At 44.1% G+C, this 12,167-nt stretch overlaps 1 protein-coding gene across 1 annotated transcript in view; it reads right to left on the reverse strand.

Annotated features, from left to right (window-relative positions):
- GLIS1 (GLIS family zinc finger 1) overlaps positions 1-12,167 on the reverse strand; it is a 177,966-nt gene that overhangs the window by 22,869 nt on the left and 142,930 nt on the right. The window contains 3 exon segments of the mRNA XM_054286108.1: positions 3,570-3,702; positions 6,145-6,255; positions 9,641-9,802. Coding sequence (XP_054142083.1) covers positions 3,570-3,702; positions 6,145-6,255; positions 9,641-9,802 — 406 coding nt within the window.

Genomic DNA, 12,167 nt, shown 5'->3' on the forward strand with positions numbered 1-12,167 from the left:
GTGAAAACAACTTGCTTTCCGCACTGCACACCAGACAGAAGGGGCTTTAAGAAATCAGATGTTCCCAGGTGATGTGAGGATTTATTTGTCAAAGCCTCTTCTGGTAACAGTAAGTCAGTAGCAAGATGCTACATTGTGGAAATGCTTTTCCACTGGTGGCTTCAGTGCATTTCACAACAAAACAGTTTCCACTTCCCTCACATCCTCACTGTTCATACATTCCATGTCAGGCTTGAAGGATGAGCCAAATTTGACCTCGACTGTTCAGTGTCACTTTGCACTTCAGCTCTATTTCCCACAGCACAGTTCAGGTACACTGACAGCACAGCCTGGAGGAGACTGCAGACCCTAAACCTGGTTGTTCATGCTCTAAGGCTCCCACACTGCTGGCTCAGCAGTAACTTGTGCAAAAAGCTCCAAACCCCATGGAAAAGGGTCATCTTAGCAGTGTGGTGGCCAGCAAACCCACTCCATGTTTTATCTTTCAATGCCACCCCTGAACAACTCGTGATTGTTCAGGATGTTCAGGATGTTCAGGATGTCTCTCTGGCCTGTTCCTTGAGGGGATGAAAAAGACAGAGTAGCTGAGTACCTACAATCAGCATAACCCTCTAGAGGAGCAAGATGTTTAAAAAACCACCCCTCAACTCTGTGTGGGCAGCAGCCGAATCCCACATGATCCCTGCACTCAAACCCACCACATGAGAAAACCAAATTAAACCAGAATCCCTGGCACCTCCAGTTTCTGCCAGCCCCAACCCTCTGCAGAGGAATTTACCCATCTGTGGAACTGCTGGGGTGGACACCCAGTGCCCACTGCTGGGCTTGAAGAGTCTCCAGCTGGGGACATCTTCCCCAGATCTATCTTTGACTTCCCGATCACACCTCGGGGAAAAGGCCCCTGCCTGGACCTGGGCACTGAGGCTCTCAGGGTTTGTCACCAGCGAGTTCTCCTGTCCCCACACCTCTGTGCAGCACCACTCACACCCAGTCTGGCACGTGCTGTCCCTTGTCCCACATCCCCCCAAGCCATCCCTGTGCTGCCTCACCCCAGCTCCCTCCCCACAGACCAACAAGTCAAGGGGGGAACAGCAGCTGCTAATCCAGCCTCAGTATAATTTTCAGTACTTCCAAAATTTCTTTCCTTTTACAGTTTTTCTTCCATTTCTTTCAGCACTGAGCACTAATATTCTGTGTGCCTGAAGCCTTTGGAGCTGCTGTGAGTGACTCCTGCAAGGGCAGCCCATGCCAGGCCTGTGCACCTTGGGCCTCCTCACACACTGACCATCTCAGCTTGTAAACAGAAGTCATAAATCAGTATTTTAAATGGCTTGGCCTTTAACCTTAACATCTGTGGCCAAAACAGTGCCCTGAGCATCTGTGACCAGCAGCCTTTCCCCCTCAGCTTTATGCTGAGAGCAGGCAAACAACAATAAAACCTAGAGAAAATGCCTGAGTGGGACCAGAGTGACACAAGCTCTTGTCCACAGGCAGAGTTAAATGTGTGCAGCCACGATGCATTTTAGTTATGAGGAGGGAAAAAGGAGGAAGATCCCAGCTAACAATGGGTTCCTCTGACTGCAGAAACATTCCTCTGCTCACTGTCTTACCTACTTTGAAGTCAGACACAAGGGATGGGGCCTTTTTTAATATTTAGGTTTTTTTCTGTGATGGGCTTTCATCCCTGACATATTTAAAATGTGCTTTAACTTGGAGAAAGACAAAACTGAAATTCTCCAGGAATCCAAGTGATCCCTAAAGCCCAGAGCTCTGCACATTAATAATGTGGTTTCTTTGAAAAAAATAACACAAAAACCAAACTCAAAAGCCCAAACCATGACTGTTTTCATATTTCAAGTGGAATATGAGGACATCATACATTATATTTATCCATCTATAGCCTACATACAGAATTACAACTGATTTCTCAAAAAATATTACCTCAGCTTATTTGAAAGAGCAAATGTGCAATCACTGCAGACTATAGGTGGCAGCAGGAATGTCCTCATGCTTTAATTCTGTAAGGATCAGCACTTTGGTTTATATGCCCTAAATAATGACAGAGGAACTGTACTGCACGTAAGATGAAGCAACTTCTGTTTCACTGCTAAACAGTCTTTCAAATCTTGATTTATTTTTCCCTGGCACTTGCTCATACTGTGCATTGATGGGGTCTCATATGGAGCGACCTGATGGAAGTATCAGGGAAGATTTACAGTTTTTTTACAACATCCTGATGATGGATTGATATAATCAGCACAGAAATCATACCAGACAAAGCCAGAGTTATGGACAGATAAAATCCTTCATTTCACAAGAGATTCTCTGAAATGACACTGAGGGGTTAGGGATGGTCTGTTTATCTGTGAGTTAATAACTCTTTTCCTGTTTTATTGTTGTCACTTGAAATCTGAGGCTGCTTCTGAAGCACAGCCTGCTCTGAGGAAAATGTCACTGCTCCTGCCTGTAAGAGGGAGGCCAAGCCATGCTCCTGCCACATGGGGCTGTCAAGGGGACAGCACAGGCCACTGCTGCCCTCACAAACCTTATTCAGAGCAGGTGGCACACCAGAGACTGGAAATCAACCCCAAATCCCTCCAGCTTGCTCCCACTTTTCAAGGAGCCACATGTAAGCCCTGAGTTCAGACTCCCAGGGAAAGTACATGAGAATGATGGGGTATTTCCCTTTCTACTCCATTCTGTTCACTACTCACATTCCAACATTTTAATGCAACTTGAACTAGAAAAGAGAATAGGAGATGTTAAGCAAAATGGATTTTTTGTTTTGAAGATTTGGAGTAATCAAAAAAAAGTAGGAGATTCTTGCAGAAGGCAGATTACAATTACACTGCTGGCTTTTGGGAGTGCCTCTCTCTGCCACCTCAAGACAGGACCTCACAATGCACATCCCTGATTCAGGATCCTCTGCTGGGGCTCAAAACTGTGAATCTGTATCTTATTTCCCACAGAAGGGAATGGAATCCTCTTTTTCTCTTCCTATAAAATGTATAGAAGAGTCTAAAGTCCCTGAAAAGGGCCAACTCTTGTTTGAACCACAAGAACAAAAGAAAATACAGAAAGGAAGATTAAATACTAGGAAGTATTATTAGAAGAAGGTTTGACATTTCAGCTTCGAGTTTTCTCCCATTCATGTATCACCATATTTTTTGTTATGATCCAAAGTGCATCATAACATTCAGCCTCCTCAACTTTCCTGCAGCTCCTGAAGAAAACTCTCGTGGTGGGACTCTGTGCCAGAGCATCCACTGGACTCAGCACAGCTCCTGCACCTGCACTCTGCCCAGGCCAACTTTGAAAGGAGAACACATGGATGGAGACAGACTCTCAGCAGGGCTGCTGCCCCTTCACATGAATTTAACAGCAGCTATTTCTCTGACTAATGCTGAAAAACCAAAAAAAGCAAACCCTTAGCAAACAACTCGCCTTATTATTTCATCTTATTTGTTGGTCTGGAGTTTTCATCACTTTCCACAGTGACAAATCTTTTCTGCTTTGAATCCTCTCTTGTATGACATATTTAGCACCACACTCATTAGAAGTATTCTTACCTGTAATTAAATCATGAGGAGCTACAGATCTGCCACACTTCCCATCCAGGATGTGCTGTGAAGATGTGTGGAGCTGTTGGATAGCTAAGCATTCACTGAGTACATCTTGTTCAATATCAGTACAGGACTTTAACTACAAGAGGAAGATAAAAGAAAGATTGTGTTACATAGTAAAACCAAATTATTTATAATTAACTTCAAGTATCTCCTTAAGGGTTATATATAGAAGGAAGAAATGCCATTCTTAGGAACTCAGTGTAATTAAGGATGTGTCTAGTACTTGGCACTTGTAATTAGAGATGACTTTGGTTTTCTGAAGTGCACAAGTTAAGTGTGCTAATCTTACATCAACAACCAGTTTGCTTCAAAAATAATGTACCCTGTGTTCCTTCAAGCTTTCCTGAGTAATTGAACTGCACATTTTCAGGCTTTCTGTAGTTTCTTGGATTCTGTGGCAAAAGGTTTGCATCACCCTGTAACTGTGACACTTGGAAAGGCATTTGATAGGGAAAGAAAAGCATTTGTGCTGATCAGATTGGAAGTGGCAGAGCGAGGCTGTCTGTGATGGGAAGAGGTTCCACTCACGTGTCAGCTCTGCTCCATGGAAATGAAAGCTCTGCCAAAAGGCTCTGAAGCAAACTCTCAAAAACCACAATGTCCATCATATTAAAAACAGCAGGAGAGGAGAATTAAGAAAGAAAAGCATTTCTAATTCTCTTTCAAACATGCTGATGCTGCCAAGCTTTTGTCATAACAGAGTGATCGCATTACACAAACAGCCATCATACTCTACAGCCATTAATAAATAGTTATTGTCCTTATGGGTACAGCCTCACATACCCATCTCCCCTGGGCTTGGGTATTCTAAATAAAGGGCCCAGGCAAACCTTCTCAGAATTCTGCTCTACAGCCATTTGTGGGTTTGAGATAAACATCTGACATTTGGATCACAAGTGCATCTGCAGCCAATTAAACTACTACTAAATTAACAGCTAACTTTCTCCTGTTTTGTTTCTGTAAAGCCTTTCAGAACAACCAAATATCACCACTGCACTAATCCTCTAAGCTATGAACTAAGTGCTCAGGATTCCTTTGATACAAGTCTAAGCTCAGGCATTTTGTTTTGTATCAGAGATGGCACATTTTGGTAGCATGTCTCAACCAAGACAAGTTGGCAGAACAGCCTGTTGATTTTTCTTTCTTGGCTAGGTCATTTCCACTCAGAACTCTTGGGAAGTGGATACCAACAGACAACTGCCTTTGCTGAGTTATAATCAAAAATGAGCAAGTGAGTATAAACAGTCTTTTTCCTTTTTTCCTACATCTGAAATCCAAAGTAGGCTGTTCAGTAACACTGGGATTTACTTGGTTGTGAAAGGTGTTGGGGTTTTTTAATATATTTAAGTGAAATACTTAGGGGGGGTTCTTGTTTCTTTATCAGCCAGGTTTGCTTTGATCCTTTTTAAGAGAGCCTGACCAAAACACAAAAATCTGCTACTTTTTCAGGTGCCTTTCATTTGAGGAAAAAAAGCCATGGGATCAAATATTCATAGAGTTATCATAGATAAATGAGACAGGAAATCTGAAGATGATTTCAAACCACTGGAAGAGTGCAGATTTAGACTGGTCTACCAAATAAGGTGTGGGAGGCAAGTTACTAACATTATTGTAAGATAGATTTGATAAATCTATACGAGGCTGTGTACATGCACACAGGAAAATTCCTCAAGGCAGGAGATTAAGTGATATGAAACCCTGGATATTGATGTCTTGGTGCATCCAAGCAGCCTGAGTTTGCAGCTGCTGTTAACAAATTTGTCCTGGGTTGATTCTGTGCTCCAGGCCTCCTGTTGCACCAGGATGTACTTTGTGCCCTCTCACACAAAGTTTGGATCTGGGTTTTCTTCCCCACCTTGCTCTGCAGAAATGGAACGAGGCCTCAGGAGGTGCCAAGGTGTAAGAGTGGGGACTGTCCCTAGATGTAAGGATGGTGACATGTGAATGCATTCAGCTCAGTACACAGAGCTGAACAAATGACACCCAGGTTTGGTGTTAGGAAGCAATTCCCTCCTTGTTTCTCTAAAGTATGCCAGAAAACACAGGAAGGAAAAATGGGGAGGGAAGGGGGCATGGCAGACACAAGGACATCTCTTCTATTCCAAGTCCTCTTTTCTACATTTCCACTGTACCCTGGCTTAGTTTCATTTGTGTTTTAGATGATCTGCCAACATGTACTTCAGTAAATACCATCAGTCAGTGCTGAGACTCAGTGCATGGACATTTTATGTGAATGACAGCACAATTTGGGCTTGTGTATAAAGATGAACAGGAAAATAAATGTTTGGACAGAAAGCATGGGGCAAACTGAACTTAGAGGGTGGCAGCCTTTGAAAGTATACATATATTAGGTGGTTTGCTTCACAACAGTGATTAAAAACCAGGAAAATCAGCTCCATTTGAGGTTTCTTCTGTGATATTGCTGAAAAACTGATCTGAAAATACATAAATTAAAGGTAAATGAAAAATGAGTGAATTGAGGAGCTCAGGGGATGTGCCACTCCTTGCCTGCTCTTACCTTCTTACGCACCTGCTGCTCCTTGGCCGAGTGAGCCTTGACGTGCTTGCGCAGGGAGCTGGGGTCGGTGTAGCGCTTGGAGCAGCCGGGGATCTGGCAGGCGTAGGGCTTCTGGGGAGAGCAAAGGGACAGAGTCACACCCAGGAGGGGCACACACACGTGTGGGGCACGTGTCACACCCCTGTGCCTGTCCCAGCATGGGCACACACACTGTGGGATAGATGTCACACCCCTGTGCCCGCACCAGCATGGACATACACAGTGTGGGACACATGTCACACCCCTGTGCCCATCTCAGGAGGGGCACACACAGTGTGGGAGAGATATCACACCTCTGTGCCTGTCCCAGCATGGGCACACACACTGTGGGACAGATGTCACAGCCCTGTGCCTGTCCCAGGATGGACACACACAGTGTGGGACACATGTCACACCCCTGTGCCCGCCCCACCAGCACAGGGAGCACACACAGTGTGAACCTGAGCTGAACACACTCAGCTGAACCTGAGCTGTTCCCTCTCTCTGCTGGGCCCACATTTGCTCTGTCTCCTCTGAGCTCACCAACCAGGCACGATGCAAACAGAAGTGATTCTGCACTGGCACCCTGGATATGGTTCACTGGGCTGAGCTAAATGCTGGTGAGGTACAACTGAATGGGTTTTGAGAGCATTTCTTTGTTCCCTAGCCTTTACAAACAAAATTATCATGGCATCAGCCAGTATAATTATAAAGACAGACATTCTGGTTTTGAGGTCTGATTTATATAAATGTTACAAGGATTGCTGGGCACTGGTGAGACCCCACCTCAAATCCTGGGTGCAGCTTTGGGCCCTTCATGACAGGAAAAGCATTGAGGGGCTGGAGCATGTCCAGAGAAGAGCAATGCAGTTGGGGAACAGTCTGGAGAACAAGGAGAGGCTGAGGGAGCTGGGGGGCTGAGCCTGCAGAAAAGGAGGCTCAGAGGGGACCTTCCCAGTCACTGAAATCCTCACCAAATTCTTCTTGTGGCTATGCCTATTCCTAACAAATGGAACACTCTCTCTGGGTTACAGAACAAACTCCAAATGAAGATGCAATTGCCAAAATGAGGAAAGGCACTTTTTATTAAGTGACCATTGTCTTAAATGCCAGCAGAATAGTGCTGCATGGCAGAGCTCACAAAGCTTTCAAGTTGAATGGAACATTCTTTTGTCTTCTGTTTTCTTGCCTCATCTATCAACATTACCTCAGCCGTCTCACTAGGACTAGCAAATCCTTTTGGTGTCTTCTCAAAGGCAGAAAACTGGTTTGCCATGACCTCGATGTCACATTCTTTAAATCGCCTTGGTTTCGGAAGGAGGATGCACAGAAGGGAAAAATCCCACCAGTTTTGAGAGAAGCGACTGTGAGGTCCTGCAAACCCAGTTGCTGTGCTCCTGGAGGAGTGCTGATGTGCCCTTTTTACCACAAGGACAGACAGGTTCCCTTTGTTCTGCTCCTGCCTAGGAGAAGGATCTACTTCCAGATGATTTAGTGGGGATTCCATCAAACTAGCATACACCAGTAAGTGAAATGATTTACAGATTCTCCTTTGGAGAAGATAAATGGTGGAGTGACCTACATTGAGAAGCTTTAAAACCAATTCCAAATGCACTCAGTAAGGAAAAAGCAGCCTATATAAACCCCCTTTCTTTGTAAGTACCTCCAGAGGATAAGTATTGCTGCTCTGTCCAGCCAGCAGGAAATTTCTGAAGGAATAATAGAATCATTCACCAATTCATGACCTTACAGGCTAACACAGCACCTACCCAGAAAGTTACAGGGCAAAGGAGATTTATTGAGAGTGTCTGGAACACAGAGAACTGACACCTGAGGAAAAGCTATGGAAAACTTTAACAAATCCCTTGGCAGAAAAACCAGCAGAGTATTTTTCAAATCACTGATGTCATTCAAATTAGTGATAAAATCATTCAACTCAGTCCTAGGGAAACTAGATGAGAATGTGATCACCCTTACAAAGGTTCATGGCTGTGTGCTTTGACATTCCAGGCAGTTGTTTGGTGCAGCAGCACCATCCTGTAGCTCGGCTATTTTTCATGTTCACATAAGCACACAATTCACTGAGCTTAAACCACAGGGCTTCAATTAAATCAGGTAAGTGGAACTCAGTTCCTGTGTGCAGGACTACAGAAACAGTTTTAGAGAACCTGCAGTGGAATAGCATGGAGGATGTGTTTAGATATTGAAGAAAGTTATTAGAAAATTATTACTGTACCTTTTTCCTGATTTATGAGCATTTCAGATAATAAAGACAGAGATAAAGGGAGAAGAGAAGAAAGAAAATAGAAAGTTAAGACATTTGTCTTCAATATTGCACAGACAACACATACAAAGAATTTGTGCTCATTTTAGTAACCATGTCAGTTCTCTCTTAAAACTAATAGATGACATTCAATTTGTGAGTTTGGCTAATAAAAAATATAACTACTAGATTCAGGCAATTAAATTAAAAAACTACATGCAATTAGTACATCCACTTTCAAAAGAGATACAAATGACAAATTCAAATATCTCAGGTTGACTTTCAAATAAATAAAACATTGTTATTTTAAGTGTGCTTTGGTTTGGAAAATGTGACTGACTTGCTTCTCGTACTTGTTTGTTTTTGCAAGGCATAATGTACATTAGACATTCCTTAATGCTGCACTGTCTGAAATGTGTAACTGCTTAAAAAGTAAATATCAATTAAACTCAAAAGTTCTGCCCCATAAACACTTGGCCAAACTAAACCATATATTCACTTCTTTGAAAAAGACAAAGGAACAACTCTGCCTGTTATTCTTTACAAGCTTCATGCTGAGGACATGATTGGTCTGCAGAGCTGTGTCATTGCTTTCTTTCCCCCTGATCTGGTGATTTCATTTCAGTAGAGCCCAAGACACTTGACAGGCTCCTGTTCTCTCTGTGAGACAAGGGAGAAGAGCTGCAGAGTCAAGCCAAACCTACCAACTGCAGAGAATAAGAGAGTGTGTTTCTCACAGTTAATCTGAGAGATTAACTGTAAAATGGAGGGTACTTAACTATAGAGTTATGAGATTTATTTTCACTTTTTACAAAATTACTTTTTGTAAGAGCTTTTGCATTCAGCCAGAGCACTCACTGAAGGGGACAGTGAGGGAGACAATGACACACATTTGGAGCAGCAGCAGTGACTCAGCTGCACCTTACTGAGCTGCTGCCTCCTCTTACTGGAACAGGAACAATGGCAGAGTTTGCTGAGTAACTCATCCTGCGTAATCACTCCTCAGCATGAGCAACACAGCATAATTGCCTCGCTGTGATCACGACTTTCTCACTTCTCAGAGCACAAACAGCTCAAAACCAAATCCACTTGCTCCTAGCTGAGTGTTCTAAGACTCTCCTAGTGAAACGGCCAAGCTCCCTGGAGCAGCAGAACCGATTGTGTGCCGGGGCACTGGAACACTGGGGGCAGCTCCCAGTATGGAATGGTGCTTACGGTGTCCAGGTGTGTCCTCTGGTGCTTTGCCCGGTCACTGGAGTTGCTGAAAGCTTTCTGGCAGCCAGGATGCTGGCACAGGTATGGCTTCTCCCCAGTGTGACTCCGGAGGTGGATCTTGAGGTTCTCAAGCCTAGAAAATGCCTTGTTGCACCCTTCAAACTGAAAAACGTCATAAAAAAAATCATTGTAAGGTTCTATTAAACAAACCATGTGCAGCCACAATGAGAACAGTGTAAGAACCAAGTTGGACGTGCAATAAATCAACCAACATTCAAACATCTGTTGAAATTTATGGATGAAACACAACATGTTGTGCCGTTCATTTAATCTGTCACCGAAGACATGGTGTGCAGCTCAGTAATAATACAGGGGTTATAAATATCTCACATATTCTGTCTGAGCTGAGCACTTAGAGACACGGTGTCAGAGCAGAAAATTTAAAGAAAGAACAAGTGTTCTGAGGAGTCCTCTGAGATGTAAACTGGCACAGGAGCCACTGTGGGCAATAACAATTAGCTGCTACAGACAGAGAGTAAGAGAAGCTGGCGGGTTAGAACCTGGTTTCAGGTGTCTGAAATATTATACATTGGAGCAGATGAGTATGGACTATTACAGGAAGACCTGATCCATTTGAAGATCAATCCAAAGGAACTCTGCTGTTATTCTGCACCCTTTTCTTTACTAGCTGTATCATTCAGAGTTGTTCTCAGCATTTATACAACCAGTAACCTGAGCAATTCTGGGTTCTTAAGCACCCGTTTCATTAGGGAGCTCAGCAATAAAACAGCCTTCAGAACAGAAGTCACCGTTTCAAATTAAATCTGAATAAATATATAAGTAACATTGCCAGCTACTAGGCCAAGGGAAGGGTGTTTTGCATTGCTCAGTGCTAAGTTTCAGTGTTACAGACAGGAGGCAGTGGAGGCACTGTCTGTAGGATGGGAACTCTCCCAGGTGAGCACAAATACTCATGTGTGCACATTCATGCACCTGCACACCCACAAAAACAGTGAGATACTTGCACATCTTCAAATGCTTGAATGCAAACACTCAAGTGATGGAATGCATCCTCTTTGCCCACTCTGCACATATTGCTGTTCCATGGCACTGCACATCTTCTTATGCCTCTACACAGATAAAAACCTGATTCCTCAAGGATTTGTGATTTCAAGGAATTTATTTGAGAAACACAACCCAATCCATGTTCCTGTCAACATTAAGGGCAGTTCTGAAATATAGTAGGTGTATCTTCACAGAATGGTTTGGGTTGGAAGGAACCTTAAGGGTCCCTAGTTCCAAGCCCTGCCGTGGGCAAGGGACACCTTCCACTGTCCCAGGTTGCTCCAAGCCCTGTCCAACCTGGCTTTGAGCAATTCCAGGATGGGGCAGCCACAGCTTCTCTGAGCAACCTGTTCCAACCACTGTTTCTAGAAGCCACAACCTTTTCTATGATTCCTGCTCGTAAACAGTGAAATCCTGACTCTCACAAAATCAGCAAATGCTTTGTCACTTCCTTTTGCTGAGTCAAGATTTTGTTCAGCAGCTTTCCAGGAACCTGTGGCTCCTCAGATGTCATCACAGAAATCACCACCCTGTCACTCTTGCTCGTCACACACCCCTCAGGGCAAGCAAACTGCAGGCTGCAGTGCAGGGGGAGAGATGGGAAGGGAGAGCAGCTGCAGATGGAGGAGCACTGAAGGTGCTCCAGCCTGGAGGCTCCTGATCTCCCAGGGCCTAAGAGATGGAGAAAGGCCCAGCACATCCTGCTCATCCCAGGGTGTTTGTAAACACCTCAGCACAGCAGCCACAGTGATTCTGGAGCCAGCACTTGGTGTTGCAGGCTGTGTCCTGGCACTGGATGCAGATCACTCTGCACACCACAGCCAGAGGCGTTTCTGGCACTGCTCTGCCTGTCCCAGCCCCTCACACAACAAAGGATCAATGTGGCCCTTAATGCCATAAATATCTCAGTGCCCTGAGCAGTAACCTGTGTGAATGGCACTCTGGGTGTATGTGTACAGACAGCTATCTGGTGTGAATACATCTTCCATCTTTTCCCATCACAGCCATTGTGTCAGATCCACAAAATCATCTGGAGACATGCAGGTGATGACATGCTGGTGACATTTTAGGAGTTCAGAAGCTTTGTTTGGCCACGACCCACCTCTGAACACTTGAGCTGGTGCAAGGAGGCAGGGGGGTTTGGAAGTGACCAAAGCTACCAAGGCTTCAAAAGAAACAAACTTTCTTCACAATCATCACTAAAAATCTGACTAAGATTCAGGATGGAGCAATTTGAATTGTGCAAAAATGCTGAAGTCTATGAAAAATAGAGCAGAGTTCAGCAAATTCATACTTCTCATAGGACATTCCATAAAGCTGAGTGAATGTTCTGAGGTCCTAAAGATCACTTTTTTCCTTTTTGTTCCCAATCTTCCTCCTTCCCAACCTCCTTTGATTAGTGTGCCCACAGTGTGGCATCCCTTTGAAGTATTATCCCTTTCATCTCTCTTCCAGGTCCCCT

This window comes from Melozone crissalis, unplaced genomic scaffold, assembly GCF_028551555.1.
Source record: "Melozone crissalis strain CALT ecotype California unplaced genomic scaffold, PUWL_Pcris_2 ptg000045l_1, whole genome shotgun sequence".
Taxonomy (NCBI): domain Eukaryota; kingdom Metazoa; phylum Chordata; class Aves; order Passeriformes; family Passerellidae; genus Melozone; species Melozone crissalis.